The following is a 21,813-nucleotide window of genomic DNA, read 5'->3' as shown; positions in this document are numbered from 1 at the left end:
TACTTTTGTTACCCATGGTCCCTGTGTGTGTTGTAAAGTAGCCACTGCTCCAAGCTCGCTTCCATGATGGACTACAATCTCAATACAAACTAGTAAACTAAACGTCATATTGTAGTCCATCATGGGAGCGAGCTTGGAGCAGTGGCTACTTTACAACACACAGGGACCATGGGGAACAAAAGTAGCCACCCTCCAGAAAGAAGGACAGTGTCAGCATGAATTCAGAGATAATTCGAGGATCTACAGCCAAGTGATGCACCAATAAGCTACATGTTTGTTTATACTTCAGATACATGGATGCATTTTTAAGATTTAACTACTGAGTTAAGTGTCACTTTAAGTGTAAAGTTCTGAAAGTCTAAGTCAATGTCTACATTTTTTCTGTTCACTGAAACAAATAATGATTAAGTCTTTATCATAGGCAGGTGAATTATTTAACCATAGTCTGCTTTCAGGCCACTTGAAGTCATGTGTAAAAGCGTTATTCTGCTACATTTACTGAATGCTGAAGGCATCTTATGCAGGAATGAAGCACAGACACATGTGGATCTAGGCAGTGAGTGATGTAATGGGAATACATGGCAATGCACAGATGTGGCAGATTCATGGGAATAGTGTCGTGTGTAATACATTCCATGGAAAGACTTATCCTTGCATGTGTTTTTTCTTAAAATGTTAATAGGAAAAGGAAAGCACCATTTAGACTTTTGATAGGTGGTGAAACAAATATTATGCACTAGCAAACAGAAACATGCAGCATGCCTGTACGTGACATTTTTTATTTGATGGTAGATTCTCATAAAATCTTAAATGCTACTGGGATATCAAACACAGCCGGAATATCACACACATTAAGATAAAAAGAATAGTCAATAAAAATTATTTTAAAAAACAGCTTTATGCTTCTGTCAGCATACATTTATGTAACACAAATCATATTTAGCCTCAATAACTGTCAACTGCTTTAATCGCTTGATTCCCAGGTGACCAATGTTGAGAGCACTGCTTTCTTAGTGCAAGTTTCAATACACTACTGTGCCCTTATGGCTCCCATCTTCCTGCAGATTTATCAGTTGTATAAGCAATTGTACTTATTACACCTGTAAAGGTGCTACATTCAAGTTTATCCGAAAGGGCTTACCTATTATTTCTACTCCTGAAAATTACAGGCTGCCTCTAGAAAAATGACAGTAGTAGGGTAATGAGTTTAGTCTTTTCTTTCTAGAGGGTAAGAGTCATTAAATGTGCTGAGATACTGCATGCAAATATCTATTCTCAGATTCAGTTGTACCTGCATTTCAGTTTGATGTAAACCAGTAACTGGACTTGTTTTACTGCAATAAACAATTAAAATAAACACAGGAAGCAGCAAAGACCTGTATTTATTTTTTAGAAAACCATTAAAATTGTGTGGTTATTTAGGCAGTTCAATCCTCTTTCTTTAGGCAGACACAAAAAAGTAGCAGCAGAGAGTTTTTCTACTAACACCTATGCAGTAGGCTAAATAAACCCAGGGCGCAATGTACGTAAGGAAGTATTATTTAAATCATTACCGAATTGAGAATCCCTACTTAGTTGATAAAACTAGTGAAGATGGAAAAGATATACCAAGTAAATTGTGGTCAAATGCCCACAGACTTCTGTCATGTATTATATGTTTGTAGGTCAAGGGAAGAATACATAGATGACACTAACTTTTTAGAGATATATACTCAGACACTAGCTTATCTCGATAACAGCAGGTATGGATCTTACCACTCAAAGCGTTTTTTAAACAGATTTGTCATCAAATGCCTCTTTAACCTAAATTGATTTCTCTTATCTATTCCCAAATTAATTACCTGACTAAGGGTAAAAGACATGCTTACGTTTACAACTGGGAGCAAGAACTTAAGAACACCAAAACTGCTGAGAACGGGCTGTGGTCAGATGTGGTCAGCGATGGCACTTGCTCCATAAATATAACCAGAGTTGCACATTTTCCTTCCCTCCCTTTCTGCAATGTGTTTTAGAGGCTGCAACATCAACGGAAATATGCTACATATATGGTGCTCATGTCCTATGCTGAATAGATTCTGGTCCAGGACATTCAAATTACTGCTCACCTTTTTCATACCTCCCTTCTGAGAGGCTCTGTGCTCATGCTCCTACACCTTAAATTTGAGTTCCTTACTAGCTCTCAATTCAAATTGGCTAACTTCATTCCATTAGCAGCCAAACAAACTATTGCTAGAGCCTGGAAGAAACAGCTAATACAGTTTGTGGAGGTGAAGCATTGTATAAATTCCTTTTTTCTAAATGAAAAATATTCTACTATCGTTTTGAATACTCAAAATACATTTTTAAGTTTGGTTTCCATGCATCCAAACTGCCCATGCCTCTCTCCCTTCTGAGAGCTTTACTTCCTTATAGCTATTGACCCGTATCCCTCCTACCCTTGGGAGTTCTCTGGTGTCTCTCTTGGCCGTGCTACCTTTGTCTCTTCCTGTCTCTCTGTTTCTGTCTCCCTCTTCTCTTCAACTTGCTCCTTCTTCTCTACTGAGCTTCTTGTTGTAAGTGGGTCAGGAAGCCACGCTACCTAGCAACAAGTGATGCTGGCTTCCTAGCCAATCAGGAAGCTGAGAGGCGGGTCATGATGTGCCGCCTGGCTTCCTGATTGGCTAGGAAGCCAGCCTCACTTGTTGCTAAGCATCCTGGCTTCCTGACTAATCAGGAAGCTGGACGGCACCTCATGACTCGCCACCCAGCTTCCTGATTGGTCAGGAAGCCAGGCAGCCTCAGCAAGTGAAGACGGCTTCACAGGCAATCATTAAGCCGGGCGACGGGTCATGATCTGCCACCTGATTTCCTGAGAATCTGGGCACATGACATCGGTACTCGGTATCGGCGAGTACGTGAAAAAAAATATCGGTACCCGTACTCGATACTAAAAAAACGGTATCCGTGCATTCCTAATAGAGGCGGAAGTAAGAAAGAGGATTGAGAAGTTAAACACCAATAAATCTCTGGGACCAGATGGCTTACATCCGTGGATCCTTAAAGAACTAGGTCTGGTTATTGCCAGACCGTTGCTTTTAATCTTTAACCCTTTCCCCGCCACCGACGTATGGCATACGGGGGAACACAAATGTTTCCAGCTGGCCAGCTCAGTGTGCTAGACGTCGGTGACTTTCTCCCCTCTGCTATAAGCTCATGGTCGCTTTAGCGACCGGTCAGTTCCCCCGACTGTCCCCTTTAAAATAATAGCTCCCATCAGTGGCTGACACGCTGATGAGAGCTATTAACGAAAATTGTGTCCTCTTTTTCTATTTCAAAAAGGAAATATCAGGGGTCTGTTTAGACCCCTGATATTTCCCTGAAGCCTCCCAACAGTAAAAAATAATAATAAAAAATAACACCCCCACCCACCACAGATAACATACACGTACAACAGTGTGCACCATATTGTGGTGTACGCCATGCACATGCGCTGCTGTGCTTTGTTAGAACACGTCGCAGTGCTTGAAGCATTGCTGTGCGCTGTGATACGGTGTGTTGCTATTAAATCTACGCCTGTATCATTTTATCACAACACATACATCAGCACAGCGCACAAACCATTTTGAACATATGTCGTTTATTTACAATTTTGCGTCACTTAATTTTTTTACCATTTCGCAAAAAGGCGCAATTTAAAATTTACAAAATATTTGTTATTTATTAACTCAATGCAGTTTTATCTTTTTGATTTAGTTGGAGAAGTATTTTTTGTGCACTGTATCAATTTAATTGTGTATTTGTATTGGTTTAATATTGATTTGATAAACATTTGCACAATTATAACAGAACCTACAAAATTAGTAGCACCATCTTTTTCTTCTACCGGCCTGTGCTTGCAGAAAATATATGGTTTGGGGGATCTTTTACAAAGCTAGCAACGCAGCAATAGAGGTTCAAAACAATGGGAAAAAATGCAAAAATGGTGTGGCAAGCTGAGGTGTAAAGCGTTCTAGAGAGCGTGGCAGCGAAAGGGTTAAGGACACATGGAGAATGGGAGAGGTACCAGAGGACTGGAGAAAAGTGAATGTTGAGCAGATATTCAAGAAAGGTTCAAGATGTGTTCCAGGTAACTAAAGGCCAGGCAGCCTTATATCAGTAATTTGCAAGGTTTTTGAGGGAACGGTAAGGGATTATATTAAAAAGTTTGCATGTGAGAATAGTATCATAAGTACAAACCAGCACAGATTTATGAAAGGTCGTTCTTGCCAGACAAATCTGTTAACATAAATAAGGTGGACAGAGGAATCCCAGTTGATTTAGTCTTTCTAGGCTTTGCAAAGGCGTTTGATATAGTACCCCACAAACGGTTAGTTTACAAACAAAGGTTGATGGGCACTGAAGAACCTATATGTTCATGGGTAGAAAACTGGTTGCACAACTGCATCCAGAGGGTAGGGACAAATTACTCATTCTTTAAATGGTCCAAAGTGGTGAGTGGAGTGCCCCAGGGTTCAGTCTTGCGGCCAATTCTGGGTTTCAAATTTTTTATTGGTTTCCATAAGATAAAGCAAGTTTCAAAACAGGCTTTTAACATATGTGTCAAAAAGAAAAAAGAAAAACAGAAAATTCAATATTTCTCAAGTCGGCCTTGATTCCCCGCATCCCCCCGCCCTTCAATGGACCATCAAAGCTATCACCAGATGAGGACAAAGGGAGAACCAGTTGTGTTATTAACCTTCGACTTGGCCCCTACCCACATTTACCTCCAGGGGCTCACCCTTCCATTCACTCGGTTTTAGTTTTGAGGGTGCGGGGCCTCACAATCTGGATATAGCTACTTTCGCTATATGTACACTTATGGAAAAAAAAATTAAGGTACAAAAAGGAAAAAGTACAAACGGAAAAGAACAGACAAAAAGGGGAAAAAAAATCATATTATATAAAGAATAAAAGGCATAAATTATAGTTTCCTGGGTTCTGAGCAGCAGACCCTATATGCTTAAGCTATTCATTTCTCATGGATCATGATCCAGTTTACTTTGGATAGGACTAGAGAGAATGGAACCTTTTCAGCTTTCCAGGACCGGGCTATTGATATCTTAGCCGCCAGGAAGAAAAAGGATGCGAGTTTGCCATGCGTTCTGGAGATGTCCGGGATTGGTTTATTTAGTAATACATACTGTGGATTTCTGGGAACATGGGCCCCGAGAATCCTCGAAAGCAGGGCAAACAGCCTGTTCCAGAGGGGTCGTAACCCTGGACACAGCCACCAGACATGTAGCATGGTGCCTTTCTGTTTACAGCCCCTGAAGCATAACGAAGTAATGCCTAGGCCCATGTTCGCCAATTTTGCTGGTACAAGGTACCATCGAGAGAAAACCTTGTAATTAGCTTCTAAGAGAGAGACATTTAATAGTCCCTTAGTTGATCTTTTAGAGCACTGCTGCCAATCTTCTAGGGGGAGTCACGTACCTATTTCTGCCTCCCAAGCAACCATATAATCCGTTTTGGTGAATGATCCTAGTTGTGCATCATAAATCAGGGATGTACCTCCCCTTTGTCCCAACCCTCCTAGGCTCCACCGTTCATATTGTGTTAACAGCGGGGCTCCAACCTCGGGAATATGTAGGGTGTGTAGGAAATGACTGATTTGTCTAAATCTAAAATATTCAGAATGAGGCATCCTGAAAGTATTTAAGCAGTAGTGGTATGTGACTGGTTTTTGGAGTTTAATAAAATCCCCGATCCTATACAATCCTTTATCAATCCTGGCATAAAATTAGCATTTTCAAATAGGGGCGCGAGGGGGGGGTGTGAAGAGACCATCCCCTTTTTCTTTCTGATCTGATCCCATAAGGCCAAAGAATGTGTTAAAGTTGGCGCCAAAGTTTTTGGCCTCTGCTTGGATTTCATCCATTTAAGTGCCTCGATAGAGGGGCCTTTATGCGAGCTAACTTCCATCCTGACCCAGTCAGGAATAGCTGACTTGGAGTTTATAGATGATAGTTGTGAGATTTGTGCCGCCCTATAAAAAAGGAGCAAATTTGGTACCCCTAAGCCCCCCTGGTTTTTGGGTTTGAAAAGGGTGTTTGGTGAGATTCTTGGTTTTTTGCCCCCCCAAATAAATTTAAAGATAGTTTTCTGAAAACTGATAAGTTCCGTCCGTTGAATCGGGATTGGTAGTGTCCTAAATAGGTACAGAATTTTGGGAAATAAAGTCATTTTAATTGAATGGATTCGTCCTATCCAGGAGATGTTATATGTAGTCCATCTAATCATATCTTCCCTTAGAGATTTATATAGTGGGGGAAAATTTACCATATATAGTTTAGTGTAGAGGGGGATGAGTTTCACTCCCAAATATTGTAGGAAGTCTGTACGCCAATTAAATGGGAACGAGTTTTTAAGGCCCGACCATGTTTCAGCTGAAAGATTGATATTTAGTGCTACTGACTTGGAGGCATTGACTCGAAGTTCTGATATCTGTGCATATTCTTCCGACAGTGTCATGTTGGGTAGTGACACCAGTGGAGAGGTTACAAATAGCAGCATATCATCCGCGAACAGGGCGCATTTATGTTCCTCTGAGAATCATTTTATCCCTTTAATATCTAAGCTATTACGGAGAAGTATTGCCAAGGGTTCAATTGCTATAGCGAATAATAATGGCGAAAGGGGGCATCCCTGCCTAGTGCCCCTTCGAATTTGAATAGGGTCTGAGAGATAGCCTTGTAGGCGAATCTGCGCTGAAGGGGAGGAGTAAAGAGCATTTACTAGATTAAAAAAATTGGGTCCAAATCCCCAGGATTTGAGAAGTTGTACCAAATATTTCCAGGAAACCGAGTCAAATGCTTTTTCCAAGTCTATGGATAACAACATCCCTTGTTGGGGAGGGGTGTCATCCCGAGGGTGATTAAGCAATGCGATTAGATCTATGGCTCTTCTAACCTGATCTGGGCCTTGTCTTCCCCCAATAAAACCTACTTGATCTCGGTGTATATAGTTGCCTAAAAAGCTATTGAGTCTGTTGGCAAAGATTTTTGATAAGAATTTTATATCGTTGTTTATTAGTGAGATTGGTCTATAATTAGCGACTTCCCCTGGGTCTTTGTGCGGCTTAGGGATGATACTTATATAGGCTCTGTTCAGATCCATGTCCAAAGGGGCGCCTGAGTGTATGGAGTTAAAAAAGGCTTCCATACAGGGCACTAGGATATCTATACATTTTTTATAGTAGTTACTAGGTAGCCCATCTGGACCTGGAGCCGAATTCGATTTAGCGATATTGATTGCTAATCTAATTTCTGAAAGGGAAATCGGGGTTTCCAGGATTAGTCTGTGTTCATCTGATATTACTGGGGCCCAATGGTCTTTAAAGAACCTTGGTTTCTGCTTTGCTGCTGGACATATTTGGATTAACATTCATCGAGAAGTAGCTACTTAAATGTGCTTTAATCTCGTTACATAACGACGCTGAGCTTAATAGTGACTCGTTTAATCTCCATTGAAACGGTTTGTTAAAGCCTTGTAGAAGGGTTATGCACATTGTGACCATAGCGTGGTCTGACCAGACTATCTCCTTAATATGAGAGGAACTTATTAGCGGAATAAGATTAGTTCTAGCGAATATGTGATCAATCCTTCCATAGGTCCCATGGGCGTGTGAAAAGTATGTATAATCTTTAATTTTAGGGTTTTGTTCTCTCCAGATATCTATTAGGGAGTGGGATCGTAGTATTCTAGTGAGGAGGAGCCCGGCCTTTACCACAGGTTTAGATTTTGCTTCCTTTTTACCCGTCCTGTCAATGGTGGAGTCCAATGCTATATTGGAGTCTCCGGCGCAAATAATTATGCCTTCAAAATGTGGTGACAGGGCTCTGAGCATAGAGATAAAAAAGGGTATCTGGGCTGTATTCGGCGCATAATATGATATAAGGGTAAATAACTGTTTATCAATGCATCCTTTTAGCAATATATATCGTCCTTCTGGGTCTCTAATTTCTAGCCGGGATGTGAAGACCACTTTTTCAGAAAAGCATATACAGTAGCTACCCCCTTGCTTCTCTCTTTTGCACTTGCCAGATAGAATCTCGGGAAATGTTTATGGAGGGAGGAGGGGGGGCTAGAGACTAAAAAGTGAGTCTCCTGCAGAAATAGCACATCAATATGACAAGAATGGTAGTTTTGAAAAGCCTTCCTTCTCTTAACCAAGATATTCAGGCCCTGGGTATTGTGGGAAGCTAGTGTTAGTGATTTAGTGCCTATAAGTAGCGTCATTAAGGTTACAATTACTTATATTTAGGCTGCATATTCTCCCCCCACCTTTCAGTTGGTATGCTCCGAGAGAAGGTTTTTGGAACCGTTTGGAAACTACTAGAAATGCAGCAATATGCACTTTAAAGAACACATACAATTAAAAAAACAAAAAAAAATAACAGAAGCAAAAATACACATAACGCAAAAGTCAAAACAACAATCAATCAGGAGAGATTCTCCCTCCTCCATATCAACTTTCTCAGACAATCTAAGTTGAATGACAGTTTGGTCTGGTCCCGGGGTTATCCCCTGGGTCTAGATCAAACAAGGGCGCCTGGCCTACTGCGGCGGGCAGGAACCTCCTTCCGCTAAACAGCTATAGGAAAATAGCAACAACATAATTCATAACATTAAGATTTGCAAATTAAGGCTCAATTTTCAGCGGTTTCTCCAGAGACCAGCAAATTCGATAATGTCCTTCTAGGTAATTTTTTTCCATAGTGGGGAAACAGAAGGTTTCCCCTGTCCTTGTGATGGGGTGTGGACCATTGTCTCTTTTTCCAAAAGATCAATCCCTACTTGTGTCAGCAATTTTTCACCTTCTCCTAAGGTCTTAATAGAGTGAGATTGGTCTTTGTAAAAAAACAACAAGCGAAATGGAAAGGCCCACCTATATTTGACACCCCGTTTAGTCAGGGCTGCCAAAAGCGGTTTCAGGGAGCGCCTTTTTTGAATAGTCGCAGGAGATATATCCGCATATAATTGCACTGGGTGACTCATAAGTAGCTCTGATGCCCCTCTAGCTTCCTGCATTATTGACTCTTTAATCCGAAAAAAATGGGGTTTAACAATAATGTCTCTAGAGAAGCGCTCAGATCGCATAGATGTTGTCACACGGTGTACTCTGTCCAATTCCAACTCTGTTTTTGTTATGCCTGGTATTAGATCTTTAATAAAGGATTGGACAGCAGGGACTAGATCAACAATAGATTCCGGGACACCTCTGATCCGAAAATTATGGCGTCTTGATCTGTTCTCCAGATCGTCGATTTTAGATAGTGCCTCCTCTAACTGATTCTGTAGTTCTTGAATACAGGAGGCATTATTATTAGTGCAGGCAATCGTTGAGTCTAGTTTGTTTTCAATTGATTCTATACGAGTTCCCAAAACTCTTAAATCGCCTCTGATATCTGTAGTGATGTTCTTTGCTATAGAGGAGAGACCGCGTTCAAGCATATTTGAAAATCTTAAAAGTATATCAGGATCTTGTGGATAATCTTGCAAAGAATTAAAACTGTCCTGCACATCACTTTCATGCAATTCAGTACTAGAGGGGTGGAATAAAGGAAATCTCATACTTGCCCCTGTATGATCTAGCAGAGATAAGTTGGATGCCGGTGATCTTAAGACTGGGGATCTATGGTCCGTGTGTTCTCCTTCTGTTTGTGCTGCGGAAGAGTGGCTTTGATCTGCATCTCTAACTTCCCCCTCGAGTAAGAGATCAGCGTTGGTTTGTGTGTGTTCCTTCATTTGCTTGGTGTTGTCTTCCTTCCCTGCTGCCATTTGTTGTGCTGCCTTTTTGGAGCGGTTTTTCACCCCTTTCTGTTTGCCTCCTGCCATCGAGGCTATCTTATCCGCCAACCGCTGCTGTACCGCTTCCGTCTCTCTCTGTCCCTCTCTGGAGCCGCCGATCAGAAGTTACGAGCAAGGAAAGAAGTCCGCGCCCGCCGTGTTGCGAGGCACCCGGCTCACACATCCATTACGGATGATGTCACGGACACCTCGCGCATGCGCCCCACCATGTTCGTGCTTTGTGACAGGAACTTCCTGTTGCGTCTCTGGGACCCAATTGCGGCCAATTCTGTTTATCCTGTTCATACAGTACATTACATTTTCGGGGGGAGGGGGAATAAATAGCTCCTTGGGAGTTTTTGTTGAAGATGTGAAGTTTTGCAGGGAAATAAGATCGCAACATGACAGAATCCCTGCAGCAAGACCTTGATAAAATTGGAGAGTGGGCAGCAATGTGGCAGATGAGCTTTAATCTAGAAAAATGTAAAGTCATGCACTTGGGCGCTAAGAACATGCATGCTGAATACACCTTATGCAGGGTTTCACTGGGGAAAACAGAGATAGAGAAGGATCCTTGGGGTACTCATAGACCATAGACTCAGCAATAGCATGAAGTGCCAATCTGCAGCTAATAAAGCGAGTAGTATATTATCTTACATTAAAAGAGGGATTTATTCACAGGATAGAAATATCATTTTGCCCCTTTACAAAACACTGATAAGGCCCCATCTTGAGTATGCAGTTAAACTCTGGTCACCAATATTTAGGAGGGATGTCCATGAGCTGGATTTCAGAGAAGGGCAACCAAATTAATAAGGGGGATGGAGGATCTGAGTTATCAAGAATGCCTACAAAAATTAGGATTGTTCTAGAACCGATTAAGAGTAGTTTACAAACTCATCAATGGGGACAGCAGTATTGGGAATGCACTACTTAAACCAAGTACCGTGAGGAAGGCGCGAGGGCACAACAAGACATAGGAGGGGATGAGGTATAATCGTAAACTGCATAAGGGGTATTTTACTTTGAGACTGATAAAGATGTGGAATTTACTTCCACAGATAGTTGTATCAGTGGAAAACAAACTGCTTAAAAAAAACACTTGGATGAGTTCCTCAGTTCATAAAACATACAGGGTTATTAAAATTCCGAACATTATACACACACACACACACACACACACACACATACACCATATAGGTTGAACCTGATGGACCTTTACCTTTATTCAACCTCACCTACGATGTAACTATGTAGCCCAAAACCGGGTGATGACTATGCATCCCAGCTGACCTAACCAATCTAAGTCCCATAAGCAGTATAACAAAAGCTTCAGAGTGTTACTATATTTTTACAGCTTCAATCCACTTACTGAGCTGAGCAACACTAGAATCTATTAACAACAATGAGGCTCCACCCAGCTTGTACACGTGTCTATTAGGAATCAACCAATTATCGCATCTACCGTTAATCGGGGGGCGATATTCACAATTTTTTCAAATTATCGTTATTGGTTACATTTACAGATCTTACCAATAAAAACACTGTGCGAATTTCAGCTGGTTCTAGAGGAACCGGCCTAAATTCACACAGTGGGTGCCGCTGTCTGGCCGGCATCCCTTGACCAGCTCAGAAACCGGTCAGAAAATCTAAGTAGAAATAGAGCCGGCAGCCATTGAGCCAGCGGCCGCTGTCGGAATACAAAAAACAGCAGATGTAGGTCTTTATCTATCATTTATCTTTTTTTATATCATAGAAATATAAAGACCATCTATGCTCTCAAGAGTTATTCTTCAATTATTCAGTACAAAATTAATGTCAAATGAATTGCAATTGAATTGAAATTAAAATAAATGTGAACAATAGGCACATGCATCCTGCTGGTGGTCTGTAATTAAAAACTCTACCAGTTACAGATGTGCTGAAATCTAAACAATGAAGCCAGAGGATGATTAGGTTTTTCCATTAGTTACAATAACATGTGCATGGGCAATATGAGCAGTGGCATGAATAGTTTGCAAAATAATCAGTTCTTTAATTGAGTCATATTAGCACAATGTGTTTGAAATGCTGGCCTCTCCCATTCTGATTTTTTTCACTTGATTTATTACCATTTTATATGCAAAACTTGCCATGTAACACAGTGCAATGTAATTTCTGCTTGGCATTAGTATATTTATTGAATTATGATTTCATATTGTCAAGTACAGAAATGGTTATAGGGCACAAAATTGTGATCAAAGAAACTACTAGGACTTGTGCTCATGCCTCCATATATGCACATATGGTGGGAAATTGCCCATAAAGCTTTTTAGAGCAGTAACCAAAAGAACCCAAATCTTAAAACCCAAACATTTAAATTACAGATAAGAGGTTTCTGAAGACAGTGCAGCATTGCTTCCTTTGTCTCATGCATGTAGAGAGCCTCAAATTAGGACTTTTATTCATAGGTAGTGAGTCCATACAGCAGCAGCAAGCTGCCAAAAACCGGCATACAGCACATTCAGTATCAGATACAGTATCAACAGCTATCCCACAGAAACAAAAATAATACAATTAAAACCTACCCTGTCCTGCACTAGCTACACAAACAAAACCCCAGATAAACCAGTAGTTCATACAATCAGTTCACTAAACCACTAATTCATGCTAAAAAAGTTTATCTTCTGTTTATTAAAGGACACAGCCAAACCTTCATTTAACGGAAAGCTTATACTGGCACCTGCAGGAGTAGGGCACTAGGCAGAAAAAAACAACAAAGCACAGCCCTGAGGGTGGCCCCTGCTGGTGGCTCAACCCCCAGCTCAGTTTTTTGCCTATTGTCAAGAAGTATGGACTTTTAGTACTTTTTCTTTTACTTTCTTCTTCTTTACTTTTTTTTCTTGATCTTCAATCAACAGCTGAGCTGGGTAACAGGCTGGATAATATAGATCCTTGTAGTCACCCCAGCTCAGCTTATGAGCACATGCAGTTCACCAGCTTTTATGCGGGTTCGGATGCAATGTAGTGCTCCTCGTGTACAGGTAGTGCCCTGTAAGCTGGCTAGATCGTTCCCTTCTGCCATGTCTGCGGGTGTATGTTCCTGGGCTTTTATTGTCCTCAATGGGCTTCTCCCCACTCGCCTGCAGCCTGCTTCTACCCTCTCATTAGCCTGCTTCTACCCTCTCATTAGCTGAGCTCTGTGAGCTGGCTGGCCGGATCGGTCCCTCTCCCCTGGGTTCCTTTCTGCCATGGCTGCTGCGTTTGTTCCCAGGATTTTGCTGTCCTGGGCTTCTTTCTCCTCCTCCCCCGGCTGCAGCTTGCTTTTCTCTTCTCCACCTGAGCCACTGTGTACTGGCTGGGCTACTTTCTCTGTGTTCAGGCAGTCTTTTACTGTGGGGGGCGGGGGCGTGGCCGTGCATGGTTTTCTGTGCAGCCATGTTCTGTGTGATCAGGGCAGCCGCAGCTTGGAGGCTTGGCACTTCCCAGGCTCATCTCTACATGTAGTGGGAGAAGCACCGCTGATCCTTGCGGTGCTGGACAGTAAGCCTGCTGGGGTTCACAGGTGACTCCTCCTGAGGATCTGCCTTTGGCTGGGAGGACCGGTTGTCACTTGTGGGTGGATCTGGGGGGTCAGATGCAGCCTCCGGCTACATTGTTTGTTGGAGGGGGCTGCTCCTCCTCTGTTTTCAGGGTCTGCACGTCATGGCAGTTCTACAATCTCCCTGTCCCTCTAAGGGTCTGTGTAAGAGGTCTCTGGGGTCCCGGAACCGCCTGTCCCTATGTAGGTAATTGCCTCCATTTTGGTATGGTATGTTCCCACATAGTACAAGCCCTGACCTGCAAACAAGGTCGGCGGCACCCACCTAAGCTTGTTGCGGTTTCCCCTGACATAGGGGTGATGAGCTCTGCCGATTATTAAAAACTCATGTTTTTTTTTTCAATTAGAGTAGGAATGGTCTTTACTCTTATAGGGTTGTGTGCCTATTTATTAAGGATTCTGCGGATGCTCCGTCAGATACTCCGGTTCTTTTGGTACGCACAGGTCATGGCTTGTTTGTAACAACACTGGTGATTCTATCAAACATCTTACTGGGGGCAAGAGTACCTTCTTGCCGCAGCCTAATAGAGTGGGTGCCTTCTTTGTCCACTCATGAGTATCTTGTCACCCCCAAAGCGCCTTAGAAAAGGGTCAGGAACCTGGCAAACCCTTCTTCTCTGGTGGTTTTGGGAAGTCCTAGTCTTACGCACCAACTATGAAACCTCTCTCTGCTCGATGGTTTGCCCCCAACTGGTTGCCTCAGGGTGGTGAGGATGTATTTGCTTGTTTGCAGATCCATGGTTGGCTCACATTTGGAACTGTTGGGTTTGCGAATCACTGTTTCGGGGTACTAATAGGGTTCTCCTCTCCCCGGCCCAGTTCTTCCACTCCAGTCTTCGTCTGGCTCCAGTGCGTTTTGAGCAGTCTAGTCTGGTAGTGCAAGTCTGTCTTCATCTGGGAGCGATTGTGCCAATAACGATCTGAAAAAAATTCAGGGGCTTCTCTTCAATCTATTCTCATTTCCCAAGGCATACGGCGTTTGTTCAATCTTGCCTAGGTAGTTCAAGTGGAGTCCTCCAGTTTGGTGGGCCCTTCTCCTTTCCAGGGGACCTTTTTGGTGTTATTCTCTATGTTCAATTTGTCCTGCGCATCAGTGTTTTTTCGTGTTTTGCAGTGGGGGAAAATGTTTCAAATTTTTAGACCTTCCTGTAGCCTGGCCTAGGCCCCTTAGGGTTTTTTTTTTACCAGGTGTTGGCCCCGGTTCTGGCCTTAATGGGGCAGAGGAGGATCTTGATGGGACTCGTCTGGTTGACCTACTTTTCTAAGCAGAGTCTCATCTCACCTCGATGCCAATCTGGTGATTACCGTGCACACTTAAGCAGAGATCAGCTGAGTTTTGGTCATCTAGTCATACAACATTTCTGGTGTCCTCCCTTCGTTTGGAGTCCCCTTCTCCTGGTCTCAAGTTATGCCAGGGTATTTTTGCTTCCGGAAATATGTCGGGGACCTGAGCCGTTTTGTAAAGCTGGTCATACACCTTACAATTATCTGCAGATTTTCTGTGGTCAGATGGAAAAGGTGCAACAGATTCCTCCATCTACACTTAACTGTGTGGAAGGAGTAATCTCCACCTGGGCCAATCTGTTGCACTTTTTCCATCTGACCACAGAAAATCTGCAGATAATTGTAAGGTGTATGGGCACCTTTAGCCTGTTGTGTTTGTGCAATCGGGTGTCGATACATGCACTGGCATACGGTTTCGGGTTTATGGTTTCTCGTTCGTGGGGGTCCCGTATGCTCATTTCTACTCTTGGATTCTGCAGCAGGTAACCCCTTCTCGCTGCAATATTCCCATTGTTGCTGGGCAGGCAGTTAAGAGTAGCTTGTTCTGCCTAGGCTTCTCTGGTGTAGGGGCTACATTCTCCAATGTTTCTAAGTGGGAAGTATTTTCTGCCGGTCCACTGGAAAAAGTTATGGTGATAGCCAGTGTCAATGGCTGGGGTGGAGTGACCAGGCAGTGGTTTAACCTAGGCCATTGGATCGGGGAGGAGTCGAGGTTCCCGATCTATGTCTTGGAACTTTGTGCGATCGGTCTTTGTCTTCTTTGCGGGCATCCTGTCAGGATGATAATAAATGGCTTCAGCCAAACACTACCCATGAGTGACAAAGGTTTTTGTGTTATCATTCATATTCTCTGAAAAATGGCCAGGAAATCATAAATTCTGTCAGGGTATGTAAACTTATGAGCACAACTGTATGTCTATCATCCAAGTGGTGCATGAGGTCACTTCCATGGCTTGCATTCTAGGGGGCTGGATCGGCGTTGGCCCTTGATCTATCAAGGTCTTGTTTTTAGCGTCCATGGACTCGCATTCCTTTGTTTGTACTTCCTTTCAAGGGGTGTTTTCCATTTTCCATTCTCCCCGGAGCGTAAATTGTCCTTGTTGACCTCATCTCAGGTGGTGGCCTTTGGTTTGCCATCACCGTGGCCTTTGGTTTGCCATCACCGTGGCCTGGGGGGGTTTCCCCATTGACTGGCTTGTCAGCATCCATTTTGGCTTTGCATAAGGGCGAGGTGGGATCCAACCGCGACCCTCCTTTTTGCCAAGTGGTGACCAGATGACGTGAGAAGCCAACTGAATTATGCCACATCAGAAGTCTATAAAGCCCAGTTTAATGTAAACTGATTGAGTGTTTTTACTTTCTCATAATTGCAATGTTGAATGATAAATTGCATCAGCTACTCACTTACTGGCTTTACATGCTTCCTGTAGTTAATATTAAAACTGTTAAAAGATATTATGTGCATTGACTGTAGTCATACCCAGGACATGGATTTATTGCAGCTTTAAAATACAAACCTCTGTATTAAGTAGAAAAGCATGATCATATTCAAACCTAAAGCAGCAAGACTGGATAAAAAAAAAATCTTAAAGGCCATAACCTCTTCCAATAAGTGTTTTTCTTTCTTTTTCATGTAATTAACACTTCCAAATGACAAGTTCCATTTATGATTTCTAAACCGTTTGTCTGAATCTGCAAGCCTAAAAGGAACGTAACAGCGTTTATTTTCAGCAGAAAGGGGATATTGTTCACTAACAAAAGCTAAAGAATTTAAGTCTATGTAGGGTCTTCTTTGGAAATGAAAGGTCACTAGCTCTGGTGAGCAGCTGCACAGTGCATTAATGAATCCTTTAGTATAAGGAAACAAAGATCAGCATTAGGCTACCATCCATTTGTACTTGTTTGCAAGTAACAGCATACCTATCCAACTCTGCCCATTGACTTCTGCTCTTACTATGCAAGGCTAGGCTAGTAATTAATCAGCCATTTTAAAAAGGGTTTGTTTCTAACAAAGTACACATCACATAATTTATCAGGCTCGTGTGAATAAGACAAAATCCCAGAAAACACCTGGTTTACATCAATAGTAGTGCACTCTGACCAAAATTACTCAATATTACTATTAACTGATATATATGTGTGTGCATCCATACATATATAGATATTCTGCTCCCCAACTGTGATTTGTTTTGGATGTGATATGCAGTTTAATTGCACTCTTTTTGACAAGACTTTGCCTTTTGCCCATCTGATACTCATGTGTGTTCAGGTTTATCAGGAGAGCTGGCTTCATTTCACAAACTTGTCAGTCACCAGCAGATTATGTCTAAACAGGTCAATTTGGCTGATAAACTCCCTGTAAATGTTTAGTTTTCAGCATTGTCTGTGCAAAGGATTGTTTCAATAACTCAGCAAATTGTTAGTTACGCAAAAGATTGCTACAGCTTCAAGCCCACAAATAACAAATAAAAATGCTTACATTTTGGAAACAGACTCTTTATGTCAACTATAAACATAAGATAACTAACACCCATTCCAGCCATTTTCATGATCTTGCAGTCTATGGGTAAGCTCAGACAGCAACATAATCAGCAAGCCAAGACATAATGAAAGAAATCTGTGGGATGTATTATCTGGGGAAAAAGGCTACTGTACCCCCAACATAGCACTGGTGCTGCAGGTGTTTGCTAAACATTGATGGATTCATGAACATAGCATGATATCTTTCCTTGGGTTTAAAAAGATACAAATTGCTAAATAACGATGCATGTTTGTTATTGAACATGTTCCAACTGCAATTTTTCCATTGGACATGATGAGGAGCAGCACACATGAGAAAATGTCAGGGGGCAATCTTGTACTTTAAATACACTACACTAAGGTTAAGAGCCATTCTTCAATGCAGGCTCTACTACACACCAGGATAAAGACAGTGGCCCACTCTGCCTTGTTACTGACATGGCAGTAGCATGAAACCTGAAAAGGGAACTAAATAGTTACGTAACTACCAAGCTGAACTGTATGTCCAAAGCCATTTCAGGTTACAAATACAATCAGCAACTAAGGCTGGCCATACACCTCACAATTATCCTTCGATTTCGTTTGTCCCGTCATTGAACCCCCCCTTCGATTTCCGCTCGAATACCCCATTATGCAAAGACCAATGTAAATTTCGATTTTCCTTTTGTTAGCAATACTAACTGACTGAATTTCATCGATCGACAAAACGGGTTTTTGTTTGAACATGTGCAGTGTTCATGTTGAAATTCTTTCCCGTATGAAAATGCCACTAATCCATCGATTTTCATATGATTAAAAAATGTTTTTTCCAGCCTGACCGATTGAGGAAATTCGGTCAGTTGAACAGTAATTGTGATCGTTCACTTCCCATCAACTGCCCGATTATCGTACGAAAACCCAATCTCGCAATGGACACCTTAATGATAAGCAGAAAAACTTAATTTTTTTACTCACCATAAAATCCTTTTCTTTAAGAGCGACTGTAAGAGTTAGAGTAGACAAATGGATATCTCAGATAGTTCAAAAAGCTGTTTTTGAAGAGCTGAGAGAACCAGGTTTAGGTTCCATGGTGCCACTGCGGGCTGTACAGGTGAAACAAGGCTTACAAGGCTTACAAAAGCCTTGTTGAGAGAATGCAGTGCAAGCGGTCTTTAGAACAAAACATTGTAAGGGCTGAAATGTGTCCTTTAACAGTACTTAAAAGTCAACTGTTAACCCAGGCCGGATTAGAAAAAGGCCAGAATCCCTTCCACAAAGTATTTTCTGGGATTACATTTTCTTGCTTTACACCAGGCAAGGAAAGCGGTCTACGTGCAATGGTAGATCTTATGTGACATAAACTTGCTAGCTTTCAGGAGTGTAGGAATGACCAAGTCATAAAAAACTCTATCTTATGACCTGAGCTTCAACAGCTATGCCATCATAATGAACAACCGGGAAGCAGGGTGGTAAACTTGCCCTTGGGATAGAAGATCCGGACAATCTGGAAGAGCCCACAGGGTATCTACCAGGGGTCTGGTGAAGTTGGAGTACCACATCCTTATATGCTAGTTCGGTGCAACGTAGATCACCAGAATGTCCTCCCTCTCCATGCTGTAGAGTAGGAGCTTCAAAAGAGGAAAAACAGTTCATATTGTGATTATGCCACCGAATCACTAGGGCATCCACTGCTTTCGATAATGGATTCCTGCATCTGGATACATACCCGTCCAGTTTGTTGTTGAACTTGGAAGCTAGGAGGTCCGAATCTGAAATCCCCCTGAGACATTGGTCCTGGTTGAAAAGACCATTTTCCTGAATCCAAGCACTGTGGGCTAAGGCACTCTGCTTGCCAATTATCCATGGCTAGATGTCCAGTACACCCCCCAGCCTGTCGGGCTCACATCCATTGTGAGGATCTTTCAGGATAGTGAAAGAAAAGGTTTGCCTGATTCTAGGGCTGGGTTGATGAGCCACCGGGCCAGAGACATCCTGGTCCTGGGTGTCAGGAGTACTGGTAGGTCCAGATACTGTACCTTCTTGTCCCATGAAGCCAGAAGCCAGAGTTGCAATAGTCTGGAGTGGAACTGGGTAGATGGATTGCCTTGAAGAAGGCTACTATCAGACCCAGGACTCTCATGCAAAAGGGGAGAGTTGGACAGCTCCTGAACTGTAGGTTCCAAATCTGTAAAAGGAAGAAGACTCTGAACTGAGCTGTATTCTCAAATAGACCCATGTGTTCAAAGCGATGAGTCAGTTCCAGTGATGACTTCTAAAGGTTCAGGTTGATAATGAACCTTCATGGAGTCTCTGTACATGCTGGTACAGGTGTAGCTTCCAATAACCTACATGTTGTGCAGAGTTTACCATGCACATATAGCTCAAGTTATCATTGAAACACATGCCTGAGGTTTATAATTCCATGAAAGTGGGTGCTTTTGTATACCAAAGTGCACTGCTTTTCTAACCTACTCTATGTGCAGGGCTAGCTCAACTCACTACAAGGATTAATATCAAGTATTCTGCCCAGGCTGTTTCATATCAGTGTCAGGCTGACTTTAATGACCATGTACACAACTACAAACATGGACTACAAACTGGGCCAGAATGGTCAGGAATTAACTGAAATAGGAAATCAGCATTACTTTCTTATAATGACAATTATGTTATTAGTTGCTTGATTCAGAGTACTAAACAGGGTAAAGGCAAATTTTAAAATAGAAAATGTACATGCTCAAAATGTACTCATACCTGGGGTATAATGGACATCTTTTTACGCAAATCATGCAAGCCAATTTCAGACGTTAAAATTTTATCAATCCAAATTTTTCCTTCAGGTTCAGCAAGACGGAAAAGAGCAGAGATAAGGGAACTCTTTCCAGCTCCTGTTCTTCCAACTATTCCAACCTGTAAATATATCAAACACATTGTTTTTTGCGATCTACATCGTAACCATCAAATTAATGAATATATCACTACCCTATTTCTAATTCCTTTTAGAAAAAATTAATATGGATACATTTAAATATTATCATTATTTTGACCTTCACAATTATGTGCCTGATAGTGAAGTTGCTCTTCTTTGATGTACAATATGCCTTTAACAATTAGCTACACATCACCAACAGTGAGGGTATTTATGATGGTATCTGTACAATACCTGACATCTGCATCAGATATTAGGAATATGATGTTAAACTTTACACAGTGCAGTCAGAACTCCACAATAAAACCCACACATTCGTAGATTTTATAGCATTCTAAAAAGTTCCTCCTGGCTCCCCGTTGCACATTTTAATGCATTCAACAAAAACTACCATTGCACATGTCTCCGTATGCAGATAATGTAAGCTAGTTAATAAAGGAAAGCCATGACTGTCTTGCAAAATACTCACTCCGAGGACAGATTATCTATGTATACTGTATGTTAACATTATGACAACACTCTGATCCTGTAAGGCACATTGGATTAATTTCATGTAAAAATACTAATGCATACATACTGTATTATCGTTATGGCTGACACGCAAAGAGAAGCCAGAACTATTTTCCCCCACACATCTAGCATCACTAGCATATCCCTATCCTTTTTTTCTAGCTAACAGCAAGTAGTGGATACCAACAGAAATGGAATATGGTTAAAGCATCTGGGCTTTGATACACTGCATTTACTGTTAGTTAAGCAAGGATAAAGAGAGGGGGAACAGTGAGGGTGTAAAATAGTTTTAAATCTTACCAAGAAAAGAGAAGACAAAGCTCTCATATAGCATCCAATCTCTACCTGTTAAACACTTTTCACCTTTCTGAAACTGGTCAGATATATGGCTAAACTTTAAACTTCTGGAATATTGACTACTGACTTCAGGAAAGGAGGAAGCACTCTATGTACCCATAAAGGTGATTCCCCTCTGAATTGGTTGATGATTGTGATGTCTGGTGGATGTCATGCGATATCTCAGCTGAGTGTTTTTGGTTCAAGTAATGTTTTCTTGTGTATTGGCTAATATTTGCTAGAGGGCCAAGATCAAGGATGTGTGCACTCTTGGGCCATCTTTAGTCCTAACAGTTCTGCTAGCTAATGAATATAAGAAATATATATGAAGGGTTCTTTTGGAATTTGGGCCTCATGCACAAACTGGACAGTATAATATATAGCACAATAACTTTTTGTAGGAAGCAGCAGACATTTCAAAGCATTACAAAAAATATGTAAGGCTTACTTATTAAGACTGTGTCCTCCAACATTTAAATGTTGACAAAATACCTTTTCCTTTGCTCGGATTAGGGCAGTTAAATGCCTCAGAACCAACGGTCCATCCAGGCTGTAGGCGAAGTTGACATTTTCAAATGCTATCATACCCTTGCTTGGCCAGTCAAATGGTGGACGTCTTTTAGACTCCCACTCCGCTTCCTTTTCCAGCTGTGTATATTCCATGACTCGTTCCACTGAGATCATCTACAATAAATGAATAATGTACATTATATCGGGTTACAGTTTTATTATTGTTATAAGGGCTGAGCCCATGTTAAGGTCACATGACCACTACTGCTGGTGCCAAGAGACAGGGTCAAGAAAGCAGAATAAGAAACTTAGCAAAGATAGAGTAACCAACTCTAAGGGCAGCACAGACAAGAACACAAAC

General features: G+C 41.8%; 1 protein-coding gene across 1 annotated transcript in view; it reads right to left on the bottom strand.

Moving 5' to 3' along the window:
* The window catches only part of ABCC4 (ATP binding cassette subfamily C member 4), a 211,660-nt gene that overhangs the window by 55,023 nt on the left and 134,824 nt on the right, over positions 1-21,813 (bottom strand). Inside the window, exons 28-29 of the mRNA XM_018568481.1 lie at positions 21,435-21,626; positions 19,922-20,077 (exon numbers count right to left, since the gene is read on the bottom strand). Coding sequence (XP_018423983.1) covers positions 19,922-20,077; positions 21,435-21,626 — 348 coding nt within the window. The remainder of the gene's footprint in view (positions 1-19,921; positions 20,078-21,434; positions 21,627-21,813) is intronic.

This window comes from Nanorana parkeri, unplaced genomic scaffold (genome assembly GCF_000935625.1).
Source record: "Nanorana parkeri isolate BGI_ZX_2015 unplaced genomic scaffold, ASM93562v1 scaffold1195, whole genome shotgun sequence".
Taxonomy (NCBI): domain Eukaryota; kingdom Metazoa; phylum Chordata; class Amphibia; order Anura; family Dicroglossidae; genus Nanorana; species Nanorana parkeri.
This window is presented reverse-complemented; position numbering and strand designations above follow the sequence as displayed.